This window comes from Microtus ochrogaster, chromosome 10 (genome assembly GCF_000317375.1).
Source record: "Microtus ochrogaster isolate Prairie Vole_2 chromosome 10, MicOch1.0, whole genome shotgun sequence".
NCBI lineage: Eukaryota > Metazoa > Chordata > Mammalia > Rodentia > Cricetidae > Microtus > Microtus ochrogaster.
Window position 1 is genome coordinate 52,476,314 of NC_022016.1, and position 24,818 is coordinate 52,501,131.

The window sequence follows — 24,818 nt, forward strand, 5'->3', positions numbered from 1 at the left end:
AGTTCGAGACCAGCCTGGTCTACAAGAGCTAGTTCCAGGACAGGCTCCAAAGCCACAGAGAAACCCTGTCTCGAAAAAACCAAAACCAAAACAAAACAAAACAAAATAGCTAACAACAGAATACTGGTTGTATGTCCCTCCTGGGTCAAACTCATGTCTGTCTTTGCGATCGTACCCACTGTCTTATTAGACTCTCTCCCCACGCCTCTCGTTAGTTGCTCTAAGCCCAATATTACTATCATCCCTTCTCCTTCCTACACCTCTCTCTTCAGTATCGTAGACCGCTTTAACTCCAACGTGCTTTGTGGGCACACTGGATTCTGCGGGTTGCAATACCTTTACCCTCAGTACCACCACCCAGTCCCTGTGCCCAAACATTCCCAATGTCTCAAGTTTATCACTGCCTACCTGATGGGTGGTTCGGCACATGTACCCTGGTGTTCACTTTTTCAAAACTAGAGGTTGGTACCTACTGGAGAGCCCATGTGGATTCCCATCAGAAGGTTTAGAGCATCCTGGCATGACAAAGGAGCAGTCAGGTCACACCCTCTAGAGAGGGCCTGGCGGAACTGACTACTTCCCTAGCTATGTTAGGTTTTCCTCTCAGTTCCTCCAGGATCTCCAGTGGGGGCCTCAGCCCATTCTTACCTCAAGGGACATAGACTCGCTGACTGCCACAAGTGCTACAAGATCACCAAGGATTAACTAACGGCAAAAGAGGTGGCCTTTGTCAACTAAGTCTGTCCCATCACCTCTTTGCAGCAAGACCAAGTTCCTCCTCCCAACCCCGTGCCTAGGCTGAGAATGGATTCTATGCTCCAGAAAGTCAGTTCATGCATTAGAGTTAGATCCTGATCCCACTGCCAGTGGCCCCACATACTGCCCAAGTCACACCATTGTCACCTGTATTCAGTTCGTTCCTACGCAGGTTCCCCAGGTGTCAGTCTGCAGTCAGTGATCTCTCACTAGTTTGGGTCAGCTACTTTTTTTTTGTTTTTTTGTTTTTTTTCGAGACAGGGTTTCTCTGTGGTTTTGGAGCCTGTCCTGGAATTAGCTCTTGTAGACCAGGCTGGTCTCGAACTCACAGAGATCCGCCTGCCTCTGCCTCCCGAGTGCTGGGATTAAAGGCGTGCGCCACCACCGCCCGGCTCAGCTACCTTTCTTAACTGCTTAGGTTAAGATATTACCCTTCTTAACCCACTTTCTCCTACTGGTTGCACCCTGCCTTATAAACTTCTTACCTACATTTCTTCAACAATAGAGTCAAAATATTTCTAAGCAGACTTTTAATCAGTTGTTATTACAGGATTACCAGCCCCTAGCTGCAGAGCCAGAGGCCAGCGATGGTGAAGATCAAGTTTGCCCAAAGGATACCACGATTCAGCAGGAAATAGTCTAAGGATCACATCACCCCCTTTCTTGTGACCTCATTGTTTAGTAATAATATAAAGGGCGGAATGTAAGCCCCTCCCCTGAGGCCCTCCAACTGCCAGGTTCCATGCACAGAACACTCTAACTGCCCCAACAACTGGATCCTGCCCCCACCCCACAGAGTAAAAAGCCCAATCTCCACCCTGAAAAGCTCCACCTCTTTCCCCAAGAAACTCTATATAAGCCCCGCCTTCTGCTCAGTTCTCTGCTATTTCTCCCCTGAGCAGAGCAACCACCCTCCTGGTTTTTCCCTCCCAATAAATCTCTTATGTGAGGTTTGTTGTGTGGTGTGACTTTGTTATTCCTTGGCTCCCAAATGTCAGGATACCTTCCCATCCAAACTATAATGTTTACATTGAGTAACATAGCAAATTCAAGGCTAGCTTGGGATAGCCTGGGGTATATGATCCCTCTATCTCAATTTTTTTCATTTTAGAAATTTTGTAGGTGCTGGAGAGATGGCTCAATGGTTAAGAGCACTGGCTGTTCTTCCAGAGGTCCTGAGTTCAATTCCCAGCAACCAAATGGTGGCTAACAGCCATCTATACTGAGATCTGATGCCCTCTTCTGGCCTGCAGGCATACATGCAGACAGAATGCTGTATTCATACTAGTAGATAATTTTTTTTTTTTTTTTTTTGGTTTTTCGAGACAGGGTTTCTCTGTGGTTTTGGAGCCTGTCCTGGAACTAGCTCTTGTAGACCAGGCTGGTCTCGAACTCACAGAGATCCGCCTGCCTCTGCCTCCTGAGTGCTGGGATTAAAGGCGTGCGCTACCGTTGCCTGGCCGAGGTCAGGTTTTTGCAAGGTCAAAACAAACACCATTTTTGCAGTTGCTTGAGGACAATAACTTCCAGCCCACTCAGTCTCCCTTACAAGGATTTACTGGACATGGACCACAGCTAACTGAACCTCAGCCTGATGTCACACAGAGCAGCTGATGCTGCTATGCTTTCTGGCAAGCAGCCCAGTTTCAGCCCAGAGCACCTCAGCAATGACTCACCTTCTACTTGTCTGTTAGCACATTACCCTTTACTAAGAGCCAAGAGAAACCATGAGTCAGAACTCTCTGGGTGTTTCTTTGTTCCCAGATTGCTGTGGCCCAAATTATCAGGTCTCCAGCTGCTACTACAGTTCTGGGGTTATAATGTCTCCAGAGATTACTCTGAGGTTACTCGTGGCCCAGTGTTTCCTGAATGGTGGATGAAACTTGGTTCTATGTGGATGGAGAGTGAGGTCTGGAAGACCAAATCACAAAGGACAGGCCCAGGGCCAGCAAGATGGCTCAGGGGTATAAATGCATGCCACCAAGCCTAGTGATCAGAGTCAGAGCCCAGAAATCCACATAAAGGTGGACAGAGAGAGAACCACATCTATGCTGGGTAGTGGTGGCGCACGCCTTTAATCCCAGCACTCGGGAGGCAGAGGCAGGCGGATCTCTGTGAGTTTGAGATCAGCCTGGTCTATAGAGTGAGTTCCAGGACAGGTTCCAAAGCTACAGAGAAATTATTTCTTCTGCCCCCAAAATGCTTTCTTTTGCTCAATATCTTATTTTTGCTTTTGGTTTCGTTTGTTTGTTTTTTTGTATTTATGACAAGGTTTGGTGTAGCCTAGGCTTGCAGATTCTCCTTGTTGCCAAGGCTGGCCTTGAACTCCTCCAAAATCTCCTCCCTTCCAGTCCCCAGGAGTAAGATTCTGTTTCAAAACAAACAAACAAACAATGATACAGGGCTGTGGAGGTGGATGAAGGCCTTTGGCACAAGGTCCTGTTGATGGAATTCAGTCCCTGGAACTCATTTAAAAGGTGCAAGGAAAAAACTGACTCTGCAGGGTTGTACTCTGGGGTCCACAGGAGTCCCATGGCACTTGACTGCCCCCCCCCGATAATAATGTATAAATGAAAGAGATCTTTTTAATTCTATCCTTTGGTTTGAGTATGTGAAGGAAATACAGTCTCCTGCAGATATATAGTTAGAATATCCAGAAAAAAAAAAAAGAATATCCAGAACAGTCAGGGCTAAAGAGAGAAACCCTGTCTCAAAAAAAAAAAAAAAAAAAAAAAAAAAGTCATGGTGGTACACGCCTTTAATCCCAGAACTCAGGAGGCAGAGGCAGGTGATTGATCTCTGTGAATTTGAGGCCAGTCTGGCTACAGAGCAATTTCCAGGACAGCCAGGGCTACAAAGAGAAAATCTGTCTTGAAAAACCAAAAGAAGAAAGAGGAGGAGAAGAAGAGGAAGAAAGCCAGGCGGTGGTGGCGCATGCCTGTAATCCCAGCACTTGGGAGGCAGAGACAGGCGGATCTCTGTGAGTTCGAGGCCAGCCTGGTCTACCAAGGGAGTTCCAGGACAGGCTCCAAAACTACAGAGAAACCCTGTCTCGAAAAACCAAAAAAAAAAAAAAAAAAAAGAAGAAGAGGAAGAAGAAAGAGGAGGAGCCGTGCAATGTTGACACATATCTTTCATCCTACCACTTGGGAGGCAGAGGCAGGCAGATCTCAGTGAGTTCTAGCCCCACTTGGTCTTCAAAGCGAGTTTCAGGACGGCCAGTTCTATTACACAGAGAAACCCTGTCTCAAAAAATAAAACAAAATAAAATATAGAAAGTGAAGAAGAGAGAATAAATAAATACATTCATCATTCCTTTTAAGAGACAGGATCTCTCCACGTAGCCCTAGTTGTCTTGGAATTCACTATGTAGAAATGGTTGGCTTCCAATTCACAGAGATCTGTCTGCCTTTGCAGGCCTCTCAAGTGCTAGGATTGAAGACTTGTATCAGAATGCCCAGTCATTTTTTCAAGTAAATATTTCACAACAAAATTTGTGTAGCTTAGTTTCACATCTTAAAATCTGAGAAATATGGGCTGGAGAGATGGCTCAGCCGTTAAAGGCTAGGCTCACAACCAAAAAAAAAAAAAAAAAAAAAAATAAGAGTTCGGTTCCCAGCACCCACGGCTGTCTCTCCAGCCACAAAAAAATAAATAAAAAAAAAATCTGAGAAATATGGCCAGCTGGTGGTGACACATGCCTTTAATCCGAGCACTCAGGAGGCAGAGGCAGGCAGATCTCTGTGAGTTTGAGGCCAGCCTAGTCTACAGAGTGAGTTCCAGGACAGGCTCCAAAGCTACAGAGAAACCCTGTTTGGAAAAACCAAAATAAAAAATAAAAAATCTGGGGCTGGAGAGATGGCTCAGAGGTTAAGAGCACTGCCTGCTCTTCCAGAGGTCCTGAGTTCAATTCCCAGCAACCATATGGTGGCTCACAACCATCTGTATTGACATCTGGTGCCCTCCTCTGGCATGCGGGCAGAGGCAGAATGTTGTATACATAACAAATAAACCTTTTAAAAATAAAAAAATAAAAAAATAAAATAAAAAATCTGGGAAATATGCCATACAGTGGTGGCGTACGCCTTTATTCCCAGCTCTCAGGAGGCTGAGGCAAGCGGATCTCTGAGTTCGAGGCCAGCCTGGACTACAGAGCCAATGTTTGTAAAGTACTTGGCACACAATATATAAGAGGTACATGGTCAGTGTTTCTGCTCAGGCCAGCCTTGATCTTATGATAATGTCATTTTATTCATCCGACTCTATACTGTATTATTATTATTGTTTGTCTATGTATTATGGGGGGGTCATTGAACATGTACAGTATTTCATGGTATTTGTGTGCAGTGCTGGGGTTTGGGATAGCGTACATCCAGGGAAAAATATCTTGATCATCAATGTATCTTATTGTCAACGTCTTTGATCTGTTTGTGTGTAAAGTGCACATAACATTTAACAGCTTTTTAATCAGGTGTAGATCAGAACCTGAAATTCTGGGCAGGTGTCCTCCCACTGAAAATGCATAAGAGTTTTTTGTTTTTTGTGTGTTTTACTGACTTTTGTTTGTATGTGCGTGTGTTTGTGAGTTATGCGCATCACGTGTCTGCAGATGACAGCTGAGTTGTGAGCTGCGAGCTGTCACATGGGTACTGGGAATTGGACCCAGGTACTCTGGAAGGCAGCCAGCTAAGCAATCTCTCCAGTACTCCTCTTCTCTCCACCTCCCGGGACGATTTTAATTGTAATCAATCCTTGTATTTTTCTGTATCAAACGTTTCTTCCATATACAAAGTAGACTCCAACTTTGGAGTCTAGGAAGCATTCCTCTAGACAGATGTCTTTGCCCATTTTGCATATGCCAGTATATCCAGGCACTGAGGACAAACCGCACAAACTCAACAACACACTGCCTGGACTTAGAAGCTCAAGAGATCGCACGAACCTTGCCGCGTTTCCAAAGGTCTTCCGTGCGCAAGTCCCTGCGCAGGCGCAGTCTGCAGTACCCGACTTCCGGGGATTCATGTATAAATATGGCTGCCTCGGCGCTTCTCGTTCTTTCAAGAGTGTCGGAGTCGTGCTGTAGTCCGTTGCTGGTGAGTTACCTTCCGCTCCTTTTTCTGCTGCTGTCTGTTTACCGACTGGGTTTGGCTCCCAGGTTGGAGGTTGGAGAGAAGCGGCTGCGCAGACCCCCCGGGGAGGCCGGAGTTCACTCGGCGTAGCGTGGCCTTCTTGGCGGACACGTGCCGCCCTTCCCGCCCGAGACGGGCCTTCCTTAGCTTCATTTTCCCTGGAGTCCTCGCTTTCCCTTAAAGTTGGTGCTGCTCGGGAGGAAAAACTTTCAGCCGGGAGGTGGTGGCGCACGCCTTTAATCTAATCCCGACATCGGGAGGCACAGGCAGATGGATCTGAGTTTGAGGTTGGCGCTACACAGAGAAAGCCTGTTTCCAATAGGAAAAGAGAAAAACTTGGTTCATATTAAATATGCCACGTGATTGTCGTAGTTCGTGGGCATGCTTTAAACTTTGCGCCTAGGTTCTCAGCTGCGTTTATAATCTTTACTTGTGTCGTAGACAAGTTTCTATGCTTTGTTTTTTGGCGGTAATCTATTACTCTTAATTCAGAGAGATAATTCTTTAGGCAAATGACTACAATTTGGCAGGGGGGGTGTTTCATTCTGTTTATATCAAAAAGAAGTCGGAGGGTAGCCCTGTCTCATACTTGAAGTGCCAGCACTCTGGAGTCGAGCTGGAGGTCTGGCAAGGATTAGTTAAATTAAGACGGTCTTCACCGTGTATTTCCAACGTGGATACCCCGGGAGGTCACTCTCCCCGGGCTCTGTCCTAGTGGCGTAGGGGAGCATAGGGCCCTGCCCCGTGATGTACAGTCCCGTTCCACGACGTTGGAGATGAAGCTGGGCCTCGAGTCTGCTCCTGCATATTCCTACGGCTTCTCAGAGTCCTCTGGACCGTGACTGAGGAGACAAACCATGCAGGAAACAGTCTTAAACCAGGAAATAGGGGAATGAGACTGCGTGATTGGGAAACTGGATTAGAATTTATTTATTTATTTTTTGGTTTTTCGAGACAGGGTTTCTCTGGTTTTGTAGAATTTATTTATGAAATAAAAATGCCCTCTTTTTCAGAATTCATTGGTGATTACAAGTTATGTTTTGGTTGAGGTAAGTATTCTGAATTGAATGTTAGTGTCTTCCATGTGATTTTTTATTCCAATTATAAACTAAATTTACATATTAGCCATTTTCTGTATGTTATTAGTGGATACCTGTAACTCATGAGGTCATTAGAGACTAATTTGCTTTGGAGACTTACGTATTGGTTGTGGTTGACAAATCATTGGCTACTACCAGACTTTCCAACGTGGATACCCCGGGAGGTCACTCTCCCCGGGCTCTGTCCTAGTGGCGTAGGGGAGCATAGGGCCCTGCCCCGTGATGTACAGTCCCGTTCCACGACGTTGGAGATGAAGCTGGGCTTCGAGTCTGTGCCTGCATATTCCTACAGCTTCTCAGAGTCCTCTGGACCATGACTGAGGAGACAAACCATGCAGGAAACAGTCATAAATCAGGAAGTCTATGAGGGAGTCTGCGTGATTGGGAAATTGCATTCGAATTTTACTCACAAAAATGCCTTCTTTTACAGATCTTATCAGTGATTACAAGTTGTTGGTTAAGGTAAGCTCTACTTGAATTGTGTCTGTCACATGATCTTTTTTCCATTTGGTAACTGAATTTATGTATTAGCAATTTATAATAAGTGGGTGCTTGTGACTTCTTAGGGCATCAGACTAGTGTGTTTCTGGAGCCTTGGGGTTGACAAAATCATTGGGTACTACCAGACTTTCCAACGTGGATACCCCGGGAGGTCACTCTCCCCGGGCTCTGTCCTAGTGGCGTAGGGGAGCATAGGGCCCTGCCCCGTGATGTACAGTCCCGTTCCACGACGTTGGAGATGAAGCTGGGCCTAGAGTCTGCGCCTGCATATTCCTACGGCTTCTCAGAGTCCTCTGGACCATGACTGAGGAGACAAACCATGCAGGAAACAAGTCTAAAGAGGTGCTAAGTTGGTGGTTCATGCCTGTAATGCCAGCAGTTGGGAGGCAAGGGCAGGCAGTCTGGTCTGCACAAAGTTACAGGGCAGGCTTCAAAGCTACAGGGAAACCCCAGGGGTTTTAAAAACTTAAAGTGAGGTACTAAGGGTTTCAGTGTGCCACTTATGAGAATCTGATCTTTGCTTGTTTTTCTTCAGGAAAGAAGAGGATCTGCACAGCTACCTACCTGCTGAAGGTTAACTTGGTGCTTGTAATTAATTAGATACAATTTGGCAAAGTTGCTGTATTAGGGTTTAACACCGAACATTGTCATTGTTGAGCATGCACTTTTCTCCCTAGCTATTCTTGGTCTGGTAAATGTATATCAATGTCTAGGTTTGTGCTTTAGCATATATGTGGTCCATTTCCTGGTAGGATGTACGCTGACTGCCCCAAGACCATATAGACCACAAGTGGTATGGAATGGGATACAGAACTTCTATAAATAAATGCCTGACAACTGAATTAAAGGAAAATTTTTGACTGTATGTTTTCTTTTTGGATTAATGTGTCAGTACATGTATCTAGAAGAACACTGGATGGCTTCTAGTTGGTCATGTAAACCAGCTAGTGTATGATGCATGGATTGGGACTGAACTTGGACTGTGGGTAACACTGTTCCAATAAGTCTGGTCCAGTGTGTGGTGGGTTCACCTTAACCAAAGCTTGGCCTTATGATGTGTGCTAGAGGTGGTAGCTAGGTCACAATGGGAAGCCCAGATTCCCTGTGCTGGCTGCTTTCACCTTGGTAAAGTCAAGAACCTGAATGATGGAATAGGGAGAAGGTAGGCTTTGAAGATGCTGGTACTTCTCCATGATGGGTGTCAAGTGGGAATGAGGGTGGGAGGGAATGCCCTAAATTGGCACAGGACACGCCTAAGTGTAGCTAGGGGTTCCAACAGAAAAATAGGCTTCTCAATTGAAACAGCCCATCTCATCACTAAAGTGTCTTTCAATATGCCAACATAAGCCAGCACTAGTTTCTGGTGGTAAAATCCTGTACCTCCAAGTTCAATGAGCCTGTTTTTCAGCTTTTGTTTTAAATTTATTATGTATACAGTGTTCTGCCTGCCTGTGGGCCAGAAGAGGGCACCAGATGTCATTACAGATGACTGAGCCACCGTTTATGTAGGTGATGGGAATTGAACTCAGGACCTTGGGAATAACTGCCACTGCTTTTAACATTTGAGCCATTTAAGTCCCGCCCTTAGTTTTCTTATAGTGAGTCCTGGACAGGCACAATGCCTTGGCAACTGACAGCAAAATTGTTAACATTCACTTTAAATTTGGATCATCGCTCCTGTACCCGTGCAGGGGGGTGAACCCATAACCTAGGCAAGTAACCTTCCAGAGGACATAAGCCCCTAGATATGGTTGTCAGTTCCCAGTGCATAAGTGGGTGAAGTATTTACTTTTATATGCTCCAAATAACATGGTTACTGTTAACTATTAAGGTACAGCCTTAAGACTTAAAGCCATCCAGGGCTACACAGTAAGAAAGACCCTGTCTCAAAAGAGATCTTGCATATACCTATAACTGGAAGTACCAATTGCAGTATATAGCAAGACCCTGTTCTGAAAAATGCTTAGGTTTCTTGGGGTTGACGGCAGAACACATGTACTAAACCTGATGGCCACGGGTGTGTGAGGTCCTGGGTTCAAGTTCCAACAATGAAATCAGCTCAATCCTGAATAGAAGTCAGGCTTCAACTGCAACTATGGTGACTGAAGTCTTAATGTGAATTGGTGTTTAGCCTCAGTGTTCATTTGAGGATGTTGGGTTCCCTGGCATTAGAGTTACCATGTTGGTAGTGCCAAGGGAAGAGCAGCCAGTGCTTTACAGCTCTTATTTCGTGTATATTTATGTTCATGTACCGTGTGCAGATCATTCCAGATATTAATGAGCTACCTTGTGCTGGGATTTCAACCTGGGTTCTCTGCAAGAGCAACAATTTTAATCTCATTTTCTACCTCAAGTTTTTGTGAGAAACAAATGGGTTTATGCACGTAGGAAGGGTTTACATCTATGGGAGGTGTATCAGTGGCTGAAAGTTATATTGCTCTTCCAGAATGCTGGAGTTTGGTTCTTGGCACCCACATCTAGCAACTGCCTGTAACTCTAGCTCCAGAGGTCCTAGTGCCCTCTTGCAATCTGTACACCCTGTACTCAACATGCACAAACCCACACACAGACATAATTCAAAATAACTGATTTGGGGATCTGGAAGAGCATTGGCTGTTCTTGTCCTGAGTTTAATACATGTGTTCTGCCGTCAACCCCAAGAAACCTAAGCATTCTTCAGAACATGGTCTTGCTATATACTTCAATTGGTACTTCCAGTTATAGGTATATGCAAGATCTCTGAGACAGGGTCTTTCTTACTGAATTCAATTCCCAGCAACCACATGATACCTGACAACAATCCATAATGGGATTTGGTGCCCTCTTCTGGCTTATAGGCATAGGTGCAGATAGAGCTCACATACATAAAATGCTTTAAGAAATTTTTAAAAATGAGTTTGAGGGACAGGGGCTTGGTGACACACCACTATAATCCTAGCACTGGAAGGCTGAAGCAGGAGGATTAGGCATTTGGTGACAGCCTAGGTACATGAGTCTTTCCCCTCCCCATACATTTTTTTTGTAAGGTAAGTGATGATCATATTTCTGTAATTACATTAAGCCATGTGAATGAGTAAGATCTTGGAGAAAGACAGCAGAGTCTCCAGGGCGAAGCTTGGAGAAACTTCACAGTTTATCATCCAAGAGAGGAGGTCATGATGGAGGCAGAGGTAACCCTGAAAAGGTAAGACAAAACTAGGGGACCGATCTGGGGCTGGCACTACATAGTAGTCGTCAAGAAATGGCTCCGTTGGCAAAGGTGCCCGCTGCCAAGTCTGAGGACTGAGTTTGCCTCTGGGACCCACATGATGAGTGGACAGAGAGGACGTAATTTTGAAAGTTGTCCTCTGTCCCCACAAGCACTGGACATGCGGACATGCGTATGCGCACAAACAAATGAAAACGTGTTGACAGGTGAAGCATCAAGGTCGAGAGCCCTCTCCCGGTTGTGAACCCCACTTTTACTGACAGGCCAACCACTAGCTCTTGTAGACCAGGCCGGCCTCAAACTCAGAGATCCGCACCTCTGCTTCCTGAGTGGGATTAAAGGCATGCTGATCTTGTTCTTTAATGAAGGTACCGCTTTCAAAATAAATAACTGGGCATGGTCGTACACACCTGCTCTAGTGAGGCAGAGGCAGGCAAGGTAGAGCTCTTAACCTCTGAGCCATCTCTCCAGCTCTGAAAGTCCATCTTTAAAGTCCTAATATTCTGTGATCAGAACCCTCTGATAGTAACTCACTGTCTCCATAGACACACTAGACCCTCAACCTCTACTACTCTAGGGTATATGGCAGTTTCACAGAACTTACCCTGTCATTGCAAATGTTACCATTCTAGGACTGGAGAGATGGCTCAGTGGTTAAGAGCCCTGGTTGCTCTAGTGAAATTGGGAATTCCAAGGACCTACAAGGCAGGTCACAACCATCTGTAACTCCAATTCTAGGGCATCAGGCGCCTTCTTTCAGGCTATTTCAAGCATGGCATGGCAAACATGGTACACAGACATACATGTAATAAGCAAATGTTACCCCTCCTGAATGCTTTTCCCACTTAGATTAAAATTGGAAAGCCTTTTCTAATTTTTGTTTGTTTTTGTTTTTCGAAACAGGGTTTCTCTGTGGCTTTGGAGCCTGTCCTGGCACTAGCTCTTGTAGACCAGGCTGGTCTCGAACTCACAGAGATCTGCCTGCCTCTGCCTCCCGAGTGCTGGGATTAAAGGCATGTGCCACCACCGCCCGGCATATCCTAGCACTCAGGAGGCAGAGGCAGGCGGATCTCTGTGAGTTCCAGGACAGTCTGTTCTACAGAGCGAGTTCCAGGGCTACACAGAGAAACCCTGTCTCAACAAGACAAACAAATCTGTTCCTGAGCCCTACCTACCTAGGCTGAAATCAGATGGCTCTGTATATGTGACAGTTGGATTTTTCAGCCCTCAGATGGACACTTTGAGAACTAGAACCATCAACCTTGTTTTGCTCGGTACAGATCTCACGCACCAGATTTTCCAAACAAACCAGGATTGTAGTAATATCCTGCTGGTTGTCAGTCTGTCTGTCCCATTTTGAGGTCTGGAAGAAAAAAAAAAACCACTGTAGTGGGTAGAAACTGGTAGCACCTGGTTGCACTTCCCGCGCTGGCCGCCAGGGGCCGCCCGGCTCTTTGTTTTTCTTTCTAGCCAGGGTCGCGGCCGGAGGCCCGCAGAGCGCATGCTCGGGGCAGTTCTCCGCCGGCCGCCGAGCGCCTGAGTTGCTTGTGGCAGTCCGGCACGGAGGTAGGTCGCGGGGATACCCGGGGACCGGAAGCTGGGAGGGACGCGGGGCCGCATTGGGCCGAGGTCGCCATCAGCGTGGTGTAGCGCGGGGCGAGCTGCACGTGAAGCCGGCCGCGCTGCGGGCGCGCGAGCTTTGGCCCGCGTGGGCCCCGCCTCGCCCGCGCACGGGCCGCACAGCCCCTTAGCTGCCGCGCTCCAGGCGCGCGCTCCGCCAGGCGGCGGGAGATTCAAACGGCTGGTGCGCGGCGGCCGGGGACGCGCGGGAGGCTGCCGGCAGGGAAGGAGCGGCAGCGTCCACAGACTATCGTCTACTCTTAACCCCCATCAACCAACCCTGTGTCACCCTATCGCTTGCTGCCTGTCGGTGCCGCGCTGTTCCTGACCCAGTGGGGAACAATGGTGACAATGGCGGGCCTCCAAGTTCTTTGCGGAGCGCCGGGGCTCCCTGGCGAGACTTGCATGGTTCCACAGTTAGGGTCTCCTGGGATTAGCAAAGTATGTCCGTGGAACTCGAGCGTTGCTGCTGCCAAGTCTTTGGTCTATCAGAAATTAAGTCCTCCGACCACGTGTGGCCTGGCAGAAGTTGAGGGTATGAAATTCCAAAGCGGAAGCCTTTACCGGGCCGTGGAGGGTGACCCGATGGGGCTGACTTTGGGTGGTGAGGTTGTAATATGTTTTGAATAACACGGTCAGGTTAATCTAGACATGGGGCACGGCACATGCAACCCCTAGAAGTGTTTGGGGGTTTGCAGTGGCCCACGGGGGCCAGAAGAGGACATTGGATCTCCTGGGAATGGAGTTACAGGTTGTTGTGAGCAGCCTTGTGGGTTCTGGGCACCAAACCTGGGTCCTCTAGAAGAACAGCAACCAGTGCTGAGCCATCTCTCCAGCCTGGGCTGTGTTAAAACAGTGTAGGTCTCATTTTGTAGACCAGGCTGGCCTTGAATTTGTGGAAATCAGAAATCCTGCCTCGACCCACCACGCCCAGCTAGGCTGCCCTTCCCCTGCCTGCCTTCTGGGTTTGTGCACACTGCCAAGTGCAGCAAGTAGACTTTCTGCAGTGCAGATGGAGAATATGGGGGTACCTCAGGATCTCTTCCTCAGCAGTGGCTCCTCGAATTTGTTCAAACTTATTGGACATCCTGAGATCTTGCTGTATAGCCTGGGTTGGTCTTGGTCAGTTTCCTAGGTTCTGGGATTATACAAACAGCACTTTTTTCCCCCCTTAAAAAAAGTGAAGGCTGGGTGGTGGTGCACATCTTTAATCTCAGTACTCAGGAGGTAGAGGCCAGGCTAGTCTACAGAGTGAGTGCCAGGACAGCCAGAGAAACCCTGTCTGGGTCCTTTTTCCGTCTCTCCTTTGCTGTCTGAATATGGGCGAGGAAATTTCCATTTCTAAGCATCAGCTCCCTCGGCCATGGTAGAGGGGCAACACTGTCTTCAGCTTTTCTTTGTTGTGTGTCGTGTGCACGTGTTCATGTGAGTGTGCATGAGGGCCTGACTGTGTGCATGTGGAGGGCAGAGTTTGTCTTCCTTGATTGTGTTGTGCCTTACTTTTGGAGACGGCACCTCACTGAACCAGGAGTTCACTCATTAGGGTCCACTGGTAGCCATCGAGCTTCAGAGAGGTGTGTACCCCACCACATCCTGGCTTCTCTGCACTAGGGTTATGGGAGTGTGCTTATGCCTAGCATTGTGTGAGTTCTGGGGTTGGGAACTCAGGTTCACATGCTTGCCCGGCAATCGCTTTACTGACCCAGTCTTCTCCGAAGCCCTTGGTTTGGTTTTTGAGACAGGCTGTTCTCAATCTGGCTGTGTGGCCAGGGATGATCTTTATCTCACAAATGCCTGACTTCAGCTTGTTTTGAAAAGTAAAAGTTTTTGTACAGCAAAGATTCATGAGTTGTTTTCTAGTTTCTTTGGGAGGGAATGATGGGTTAGGAGGGGAACAAGGGGTGACTTTTGTAATGATCTTTTGATCTTTTTTACTAGAATGAATGTAAGCTCCACGTGTACAGGAAGCAGCTTAGCCTCTATCTTTTTTTTTTTTTTTTGGTTTTTCGAGACAGGGTTTCTCTGTAGCTTTGGAGCCTGTCCTGGAACTCCCTTGGTAGACCAGGCTGGCCTCGAACTCACAGAGATCCGCCTGCCTCTGCCTCCCGAGTGCTGGGATTTAGCCTCTATCTTTGCATCTTAATCCAACCCCAGGCAATCCTGAATACTTGGGACATGAGTATATTCGTGTCACTGTTTGACTGCCTGCTCTGTGCTAGGGACATCCAGTCCCAGCTTCTGTCCGCCCTGAGAGGTAGCAGATTGTTAACGGTTGAGCAAACCAGAGCCCTGGAAGATGACTCGAGTCCCAGCGATCCCAAAGAGCAGGCATTTAAGTGTGAGGAGAGGGGTCTCAGAGACGCAGCTAGGAAGGGAGGGGATGCCATTACTGGGAGAATGGAAACTGCAAAGTTCAGAATTGCCACCTCATGACAGAACTGGGCCAGCCACAACCCGCACAGGCTCTGCAGGATCCTGACCTGTTTTTGGTTCCTCCCTTGGAGTCAGAAGTCTCTGGCCTTGTGTTCACACCTTCTGAGTTGACAGCTGCGAAGCCTGAGGCCCAGGGGTGTCTCTAAGGAGACCCCCAGCTGAGGTGGAGAAGGGCCTTGAGCAGTTTTCATTCCTGTCAGGTGAGGAGGACTGGTGAGCCTGCTTAGGCTCCAGTAGGTTTCTGTCTCAGTGTCATCAGAGAACACCCTGAAACACCACTGTCCCACCAGAATTAACTTAGGAGCAAGCTCTTACTCTTCGACCATTTTTATTTGTTGTTGTTATTAATTTATCATTGGCTTTCTTTTTGGTTTTTTGTTTATTTTTTTCAAGATAGGGTTTCTCTGTAAGCTTTAGAGCCTGTTCTGGAGCTCACTGTGTAGACCAGGCTGGCTAGTCTGCCTGCCTCTGTCACCTGATTGCTGCGATTAAGACCCACCACTCCCAGCTCTATCTGTCTATTTGTTTGGTTTTTCGGGACAGGTTTTTTTTTTTTTTTTTGGTCTGGCTTTCCTGCAACTCATTACGGAGATCACACTGGCCTCAAACTCAGACCTACCTGACTGCCTCCCGAATGCTGGGACTAAAGGTGTGCGCCCAGCCCAGCTTAATTTTAATTTAATTTAATTTTAATTAAAACTGAGGTGAAATCCAGAGCCTCAGAAATGATAAAAGAGCACTCTGACAGTAAGCCACACCCCAGCAGTATGCTGCCATTTAAACCCATGCGTCAGCCACTCCTGGAAGCACGGGTCTGTAAACTCAGCTCAGGTGTGGCCCAGAAGGAGCGGAGCTTGGCCATTGGAAGCTACACTGCACCCTGTTTCAAAGGAACAGGTAATAACTGCCAAATTGGTGGTGCCCAGGAGGCACCACTACAGATCAATTTACAGGATAGCCAGGGATACATAGAGAAACCCCGTCTCAAAACAAAACAACCCCTCTCCCCCAAAAAAAACCACAAACAAAAAAAATTAGTTAATACCAAGCTAAAATGGAGACCAGGCAGCTCTTCAGACTGCTCGCTTTGGGTGTGGGGTGTTGATTTTGTTTTATGTGGTTCATTGTTTCACTTTATTTGGAGATTCAGTCTCCCTGTGTAGCCCTGGCTGGCCCGGAATTAACTGTCTAGACCAGAGATCCGCCTGCCTCTGCCTTCTGATTGAGCACTAGGGTTAAGAGCATGAAGCACCTGTTTCCCTTGTTTGCGTGTGTTTGAAACTGGCTGGCCTGGGATTTGGATGCTGCAATGCTAGGGTCATGCGTTGGCACCACACCTGGCTTCTGTCTGCTCTTCTTTGTCACAAAGGAGCATCTTTCTGTTCAATAGATTTGTCTCTAAGAATGTCACTTTTGATGGCTTCCTACCTTTCCATCATGTATATTCTACCTATGTAGTCAGTTGACTCCTCCCGCCCGCACATTCCTAGTGCTGAGTGTACAGACATGCCACCAGGCCCAGTTTATGTAGTGCTGGGATTTGAACCAGGATCAGACATGAAGCTTAGGCATTTCTCACCAGGCTGGGTATATCCCCAGCCCTTAGCCCACTACTATTAATCGAATGGTTTGCTCACTCCCCCACCCCACACCCCTCTGTTACCAGCAGTAGAGAATATTTGTGAGCTCAGTTATTATCCACTTAATCCACTCAGCAGTTCTGGGGTAGATGCTGCGGGGGGGGGGTGTTAACTTCAGGGTGACTCCTTACTTTTTAGGGTTTTGGGGTTTTGGTTTTTTTTGAGACAGGGTTTCTCTGTGAAACCATCCTGGCTATTCTGGAACTCACTCTGTAGACCAGCCTGGCCTCAAACCTACAGAGATCCACTTGCTTCTGCTTCCTGAGTGCTGGGATTAAAGGTGTATGCCACCACCCACTGGCACTGCTTTTGATAAATATTATACAGAAAGATGTTTGTGATTCTGACATGTAGTATTTGACTGGGCTTTTCAGGACAGGAAGATGCCACCCAAGCGCATAGCTAAGAGAAGGTCACCCCCAGAAGATGCCATCGCCAAAAGCAAGAAGGTGAAAGGTAAGCTAGCGTTGGTCCCTTCCTGGCTCTGAGAGGTCTCAGAGCAAACAGTGAATTCTCTGGGCCCATGCTCCTTCCTCCCTGGCTGGAAGCTCTGAGGGGCTTAGATGTCTAGGGACCCCTGCTCAGCGGAGGTCCTCGTGCATCTCCCCCAGTCCGACCCTGTAGCAGTCAGCAGAGAGGCGTAAGCCGAGGCCTGTCAGAGAGCACTCGGAGCAGTGTTGTCAGAAAAAGAAAACCCCAGATCCTAGGCAAATGCATTATGATTTGTTCTCTCTACGATACTTTGATTTCCTCCCCCTGATAGTGGGGAAAGTCCTTGGCCTTAGGACCATTTGCTCTAACCTGACAGCTTGAAAGCCTGAGGCTCTTGGATCTGCTGTGCTTTCAGAGTTGGGTCATGTCCTAGCTCTGCCACTTCTGGCTGAGCCGATCTGGCTGAGGGTGAGCTTCCCTTGGTAGAACGGAGATGAGACTCCACCAGCCTGTCTGAGACATTGAGGATTAGATAAGGTAATGTCCCAGCTTTGTTTGAAGGACCTGTCCTGTAATTTTTCCCTCCTACAACAACCCCAGAGTGTGGCGAAGACAAGAGAAATTGGCCCCTAGCATGGGAGGGAGGAGCGTAGACACATGCTCAGACAGTGTCTGTTTTTTGCAGACCCTCGTAACCGCGGTCCTGCCGCCCGCTCCCGCCAAGGTGCCTGTGGGCCAAACCCAACTGACCCGAAAACCCAACCAGAAGGCTCCCTGCCTGGTGCAGCCTCTGTGCATCCGCAGTGGCCCTGGCAGCTGAGGCCACACCCCTGGGGAAGGGACTGAATACCATTGACTGAAGGGCTGTGGCAGGTTTCCATTGGCTGCCAGAAGGCTTTGCACTACCCACTGATTGGCCCACATCTCTCTGCAAATGCACCTGTGGGTTCTTACTGTGCCTTCCTGTTCCTCTGAAGCTGTCACTGTGCTGCTCATGCTGGCAAAAGGGGTAGTCTCCTTTCCTCCTGTGTTTGGGAATTGGAAATCTGGTCTGGGGGTGGAGGGCCATTCAGATAGAGGCTGTTAAGTGCTGTAACCCAGGAAGTTGCCCTGTGTTCATTGCAAACTCTGCTAATCAACTTTATGAGCCTGAGTAGGCTCTGATCCATGTCCTGTAAAAAATAGAACAGTGTCTTCTACTTTTGATGTTTGCTTGAGACACAGTAGTCCTGGCTGTCCTGGAACTCACTATGTAACCCAGGCTGGCATTGAACTCCCAGAGATTTTGCTGCCTCTGCCTTCAAGGGCTGGGATTAAAGGCTTGCGCCACCACCTGGCAATAGCTAGGGGTCTTCTAAATATGGGAGGTCTGCAGAGCCAGCTAATGTTGGTAGAGCAAGCAGTCAGTGAAAGGTTGGCACTATGGGTGCACACCTGTGGCATGGTCTCTGCGGGAGACTATCTTATAGCCTCACTGCCCATGTGCCCTGCCCACGACATCCATTTCACTGTGAGAGAATGTCAGCTTGGGTTTTAATCCTCACAAACCTTATGAGACAGATCCCCTCGTCATCCCCGTTCACAGATGAGGACGCTTAGGTCTTTCTTATCTGTAGCCTGTTGGCAGAGCAAGGGCTTGAACCCCAGGTCATCACAGTCCCAGAGCCCATGCTGTGCCCTCTGCTGCCTTCATCCTGCACACTCAGGGGCCGTCCTCTCCACTCTTCAGTCTCACACAGGTCCCACAACACAGAACCAGGCTTGGTGCTGACACTGGGCCAGGGCGACGTGGGCCAGCTGGGGCTGGGTGAGAGTGTGCTGGAGAGGAAGAAGCCGGCCTTGGTACCCCTTCTACAAGATGTTGTGCAGGCTGAGGCCGGGGGCATGCACACTGTGTGTCTGAGCCAAAGTGGCCAGGTAGGTCAGAGGGTTGGGACTGGTTAGATAGGGCCTGGGTACAAGGGTGTGGGGCATGACCTGGCTATAGAAGCAAGGAGCGGCCTAAATGAGTAGGCCACAGAAGCAGACTTTGTGCTGATGCCACACCCTGGGTACAGGTTTACTCCTTCGGCTGCAATGATGACGGTGCCCTGGGAAGGGACACATCAGTCGAGGGCTCAGAGATGGTCCCTGGAAGAGTGGAACTGCAGGAGAAGGTGGTACAAGTGTCAGCAGGAGACAGTCACACAGCAGCCCTTACCGAAGATGGCCGTGTCTTCCTCTGGGGCTCTTTCCGGGTAAGACTGGGTCTGGAGAATTGGGGGTGGGGGCCCGCAGGCAAAACGTAACACAGGATACCCAATGGTTCACGACAGTTTCTTTGTGTAGCCCTGGCTTGTAGAGCAGGTTAGCCTCAAACTCAAGGAGATCTGCTTGCCTCTGCCTCCCACAATGCTAGGATTAAAGGCTTGTGTCACCACCTCCTTGTTTATTGTAAACATTTTTATAAAGAACTTTTCAACACAGAATACTCAGAATAGTGTATTGCACCTCTATCTTCTTGCCCTGCTGCTTCAACAATTAATTGGCTTTAGGTAGATTTGTTTGCCTCTGCTCAGGTTTTTATCCTCGCTTACGTTAGCACAGTTCCCAGACTGGGAATACTGTCAGTCTTCAGGGTGTCCATATGTGGCTGGGAACCTGCCTGTCTCACTGTCCACATCTGCTGCCACTCCCGTCCTTTACCAGGCAACTGCCATGGCCTCAGCAAGCCTGGGCTTGCCCGTTACAGTCTCTGCCCCTCCTTTGTAGGACAATAATGGTGTGATTGGGTTGTTGGAGCCCATGAAGAAAAGCATGGTGCCTGTTCAAGTGCAGCTGGACGCACCTGTGGTAAAGGTAGCCTCAGGTGAGTGTTGGGTGCACTGGGCTGGAACGAGGACAGTTCGGCCTTGGTTCTTACAGACAAGCCCTTCATCTTCTGCCTTCCTCTCGTCATCAGGGAACGACCACTTGGTGATGCTGACAACTGATGGAGACCTCTACACCTTGGGTTGTGGGGAGCAGGGTCAGCTGGGGCGTGTTCCTGAGCTATTTGCCAACCGAGGTGGCCGCCAGGGCCTTAGTAAGTGGCTTTGGTACCTCCAGTGGGATGATTTGGTAAACCATACCCTGGCAGAAGTAGAAAGTGGGAATGTAGCTGGAGATTCTCATCTCGCCTGGTCTCCCAGAGGTTTACTAGTAATTACATACTGTTTGGCCTATTAGCTCAGGTTATTATTAACTAGCTCTTACATCTTAGATTAACCCATTTCTATTTGTTTGACCATGAGGCTCGTGGCTTGTTGTCTCACGCCTTGCTTCTATGGTGTCTGCTGACATCTCCTTCAACCCTGTCTTTTTCCCTGTATTCAGTTTGACTTTTCCCTCCTAACTGTAATCTGAAAGCAGCTTCTTTATTAACAATTGGTAATATCCCAGCACTCGGGAGGCAGAGGCAGGCGGGTCTCTGTGAGTTCGAGACCAGCCTGGTCTACAGAGCCAGTTCCAGGACAGGCTCCAAAGCCACAGAGAAACCCTGTCTCGAAAAACCAAAAGTCTGAACTCCAGTCACCATGCTTAATCTCGTATAACAAACTCACAAAAAAAAAAAAAAAAAAAAAAAACAATTGGTAATAAAACATATTGACAGCATACAGAGGGGCATCCCACATCACAGGTGGGATTCTGTTGAGGGTTATATCCTGTGCACTTGCAGTGTTCCTTAAGAACTCAGACTGGGCAGTGGTGGCACATGCCTTTAGTCCTAGCACTTGAGAGGGCAGAGGTAGACAGACCTGTGAGTTCAAGGCTAGCCTGGTCTACAGAGCAAGTTCCAGGAGAGCCAGGGCTACACAGAAACACTATCCACTCCCTCAAAAAAAAAAAAAAAAGCAAAAATGCTTTAAGGTGGAATGGTTGGTGGCAGATACCTTTAATCCTATCAGTCAGCAAGCAGAGGAATGTGGGTCTCTGAGTTTGAGGCCAGCCTGGTATACATAGTTCTAGGCCAGCCAGTAAATAATGAGACCCTCTCAAAAAGGGTGGAGGCACTGGAGAGATGGCTCAGTGAATAAGAGCACTAACTGTTCTTCCAGAGGACCTAGGTTCAATTCTCAGCACCCACATGACAGCTCACAATTGTCTGTAACTCCAGTTCCAGGAGATCTGACACCTTCACACCAATGCACATAAAATAAATTTAAATTATTTTACACAGAGGGATGTGGGGACCCTTAGACCTTGGAGGCTGTCTCCTTATCTCTAACTCCCCACCCCACTCCTGCTGGCTACTGTGAAGAGAGAAGTGACTTAATAGGAAGATTCCTGGCACTCAAGTTCCACTTAAGCTTTTCTTCTCATGACTGTTAAAAATGTGAACCGGCAGCCGGGCGGTGGTGGCACATGCCTTTAGGGCCAGAGCTGCTACACAGAGAAACTCTCTAAAAACCAAAAAGAAAAAGAACATTGACCCTGTGTTTACGCTCCTTTGGCCTAAGTTACCTCTTTGTAACAAGAATGGCTCTGCTCGACTTCTCAGACTTTTGTGGAAGAGAAAACCCCCTGGGTCTGTCATTGATCCTGGTTTCCTCTTTCCTGACAGAGCGACTCCTGGTCCCCAAGTGTGTGCTGCTGAAATCCAGGGGGAGTCGGGGCCTTGTGCGCTTCCAGGATGCCTTCTGTGGTGCCTATTTCACTTTTGCCATCTCCCGTGAGGGCCATGTCTATGGCTTTGGCCTCTCCAACTATCACCAGCTTGGTGAGTACTGGCCATAGCATCAGGCTGCTCTCGACCTTGGTTCCAGCTCTAGCTTTTGAACTTTGCTTTTGCTTTGTGGGGTACCTGATCCCTTAAAGCTATGGTGTAAGGTGGCATTTCTGGGGAATGGTGGGTGTGGCCTTTCTGAGGATGACAGTGATGGAAGCTTCTGGAACACCTTTACCCTCGACAACAGGAACTCCAGGCACTGGATCTTGCTTCATTCCTCAGAACTTGACATCCTTTAAGAATTCCACCAAGACCTGGGTGGGCTTCTCAGGTGGCCAGCACCATACAGTCTGCATGGATTCGGAAGGTAGGTCGCCCAAGTCCTTCTGCATGGTACACAGTCGTCCCTGACACAGCCAGCATCCTAGGATTATGATTTGGGCCAGACATAGATTGCATCTGTGAGGGTTATCCTGGTACTTCAGAGTGGGAGCACCATGGGGGTTGTGTAGAGCATCTTCTAGCTCCCACCCCCAGATGGTGAAAAGGTCCTGAGACCTCAGCACCTGAGATCTGCATGGGGACTCAGTCAGTGTGCTGTCTGTTTTACTTGGAATATGCCCCTGCTAATACTCACCTTCTCCTTATTCCACAGGAAAAGCATACAGCCTGGGCAGAGCTGATTATGGGCGGCTAGGCCTTGGGGAGGGTGCTGAGGAGAAGAGTATACCCACCCTCATTTCCCGGCTGCCTGTCGTCTCCTCAGTGGCCTGTGGGGCGTCTGTGGGCTATGCTGTGTCCAAGGATGGTGAGTGGGGCTCCTCAGGTCTGGTATGGTTGGAGCCCGGGGAGCATGCTTCCTAGCATATTCCTCAGGTTGTCTTGGAGATGACTCTGCTTTGCCACTGACTCTCAGGAACCCTGGAGTATTTTTGCTATTTTGTTTTGGCGTTTTGATTTTGAGACGGGGTCTCTCTCACCGTGTAGACCAGGCTAGGCTGGCCTGGAACTCAGAGATTCGCCTGTCCCTATCTCTGCCTCCGCCTTGAGTGGAACGGGTGTTGAGATCACAGGCATGTGCCATCATGCTGGACTTAATGTAATGAGTCTTTTTCTGCCCTGCCAGCCATTTCTCAAATAATGGCACAGACACTTTTTATTAATTATGAAAGCTTGGCCTATAGCTTAGGTTTGTTTCTAACTAGCTGTTATAACTTAAATTTACCCATTAATAGTCTACATTTTTTCACATGGTGTGACATCTCTTTTATCTTGTACCTCCTATTTTCTCTGCATTTATCCTGGCACCCTTCCACACCTAGATTCCTCTTCCTTTCTCTCCCTGGAAATCTCACCTGTACCTACTGACTAGCTATTGGCTGTTCAGCTTTTTATCATGCTAATCACTGCCATGCATCTTCACACAGTGTATAAGTATCCCACAACACATTTTTTTTTATGTTTATGTTGTTTTGTCTGCATATATGTATATGTACTATGTATGTGCTTGGTGCCTGCAGAGGCCAGGAGTGGGCATCAGATCCCCTGGGACTGGAATTACTGACAGTTGTGAGCTGCCATGTGGGTCCTGGCTAGTCCAGCAGAAAAGGATGTGGGCATATAGTAGCCAAAGCGCAGAAAGAGGTGCACAGCCAGGGGACCCCCCCCCAGAATTCAGGCTGGCAGCAGTGCTTGTCCTTACCTGGGAGGACTTCCTCAAGAAGTGGGTTTGCACTGCAGCATTCAGTCCTGAGCAGAGGTTCGGTCCTTCGTGAAAACCAGAGGATAGGCCAGGTGTTGTGGCACACACTTTCAGTTCCAGCACTCAGGAGGCAGAGGGAAGCACATCACTTGAGTTTGAGGTTAGCCTTGTCTACATAGTGAGGTCTAGGCTAGCCAGGGCTACATAGTGAGACCTTATCTAAAATAAAAATAAAAAAAAAAAATTAAAAAACACCACCCAGAGGGTGGCGTATCAAACCCAGGAGCATCTTAATTAGTCTTAAAAGGTGACTGGTTCAAGGAACAGGGATTTAGGATGTAGCCTCCTGTGGTGCCATGCTCTAGAGTAGGGAGAATGCAGTGGGGGAGCAATCTCCTCAGCTCTTCCAAGCTCCTTTGAACTTGGGCTGGGGCCTTGCCAGACTGCTATTGGTCAAGGCCACGTATCTCTTGGTATGGCAAGGCAGGCCTGAGGACCTCAAAGACAGCTGCTTCTTTTTCTATCCCTTCTAGGTCGTGTTTTTGCATGGGGCATGGGCACCAACTACCAGCTGGGAACTGGGCAAGATGAAGATGTCTGGAGCCCTGTGGAAATGACTGGCAAACAGCTAGAGAACCGTGTGGTCTTAAGTGTGTCCAGCGGGGGCCAGCACACAGTCTTATTAGTTAAGGACAAGGAACAGAGCTGATGAAGTCTTTGTGGGCCTGGCTTCTGGCCCCCAATCCAGCTTCACAGAACAGGAAAACGGCCAGCGACAGATTCCAGAAGGCCCCTCCCCAGCCCCGACAGCTATCATCTCCTGTCTTTTCCCATCACCACAGCAGAGCCCTTTTCTTCTGTTTCGTCCTCTTCTAGAATCATCCTGGGACTTGCAGAAATAAGGGAGGATGGGAAGGGGGTCTCCGAAGGAACTTTGCTTACCCTAGACTTATGTCATTAGACCTTTCCCTTCACTGCTCTGCCTCCTGTGGTCATTGTAGGCCCATTGCCTGCAGAGCCCAAAACTTCCTGCCCACACTCTGAAAAGCTGGAAACTCCATTAAGCCCCCCTTCCCCTGTGCCACTTCTTATTCCTGCCACTAGCTTACAAGGAGACAGGTGGTGGCACAGTTGTCAGATCCAGTTGTCATGGACCATGCCTGGGGAGATCTGGACAAAGGCTTTACAAGGCTGTGGGTGACCCTAAGCCAAAAATCTGCCTCTAAACAGGTGTCCATGGGCAAAAACAGTGACCCATTTGAAAAAAATCCAACTAGCTTGCCCAAAAGCACAAAGCACCCACTGTGTCTTGGGCATTGCCTGTGCATTCCCCATTCAGTCAGTCTTTCTGTCCCAGAGGACTGGAAAGCCTCGCTGGGGGCTCTGCTAGGCAGTCAAGGCAGGGTATTGGGCAGGGGTGGGGTTGGAGGCCAAAGCTGGAGGGACAGAGGCTGGTCCTGTGAAAAGGAGGTAACCGTGGCTGAGAGGATAGTTTTGATTTTTTTAATTATAAAATATTTTGGAGGGGGGTTGAAATCTTTTAACATTTTGAATAAATTTAGAGCTTTTTAAAGTGGGCTCTTTGTTTTATTCAGGTTCCCCGGGGTTAT

The 24,818-nt window shown here is 48.3% G+C and overlaps 1 protein-coding gene, 1 long non-coding RNA gene and 3 other non-coding genes across 6 annotated transcripts; all 5 read left to right on the plus strand.

Moving 5' to 3' along the window:
- The first annotated feature begins 5,738 nt into the window (after nucleotides 1-5,738).
- On the plus strand, nucleotides 5,739-8,339 carry LOC101988632. The gene is made up of 4 exons (XR_258399.3): nucleotides 5,739-5,849; nucleotides 6,899-6,934; nucleotides 7,416-7,447; nucleotides 8,022-8,339. It is a non-coding gene; the product is annotated as an uncharacterized LOC101988632 (long non-coding RNA).
- LOC113456711 lies at nucleotides 6,554-6,757 on the plus strand. The gene has a single exon (XR_003377463.1). It is a non-coding gene; the product is annotated as a small nucleolar RNA SNORA73 family (small nucleolar RNA).
- On the plus strand, nucleotides 7,129-7,332 carry LOC113456710. The gene has a single exon (XR_003377462.1). It is a non-coding gene; the product is annotated as a small nucleolar RNA SNORA73 family (small nucleolar RNA).
- On the plus strand, nucleotides 7,617-7,820 carry LOC113456709. Its single transcript, XR_003377461.1, has one exon. It is a non-coding gene; the product is annotated as a small nucleolar RNA SNORA73 family (small nucleolar RNA).
- Nucleotides 8,340-12,216: 3,877 nt separating the features above from the next.
- On the plus strand, nucleotides 12,217-24,781 carry Rcc1 (regulator of chromosome condensation 1). 2 transcript variants are annotated; one of them, XM_013348334.2, is made up of 11 exons: nucleotides 12,217-12,260; nucleotides 16,762-16,843; nucleotides 17,505-17,543; nucleotides 18,549-18,736; nucleotides 18,877-19,056; nucleotides 19,571-19,667; nucleotides 19,761-19,883; nucleotides 21,402-21,557; nucleotides 21,754-21,873; nucleotides 22,162-22,314; nucleotides 23,742-24,781. In XM_013348334.2, the coding sequence occupies exons 2-11, from the start codon at nucleotides 16,771-16,773 to the stop codon at nucleotides 23,915-23,917; spliced, it is 1,305 nt and encodes a 434-aa protein (XP_013203788.1). In that variant the 5' UTR covers nucleotides 12,217-12,260; nucleotides 16,762-16,770; the 3' UTR covers nucleotides 23,918-24,781. The 2 variants fall into 2 exon arrangements, with proteins under 2 accessions (XP_013203788.1, XP_026637564.1); XM_026781763.1 differs by lacking the exon at nucleotides 17,505-17,543.
- The last annotated feature ends 37 nt before the right edge of the window (nucleotides 24,782-24,818 follow it).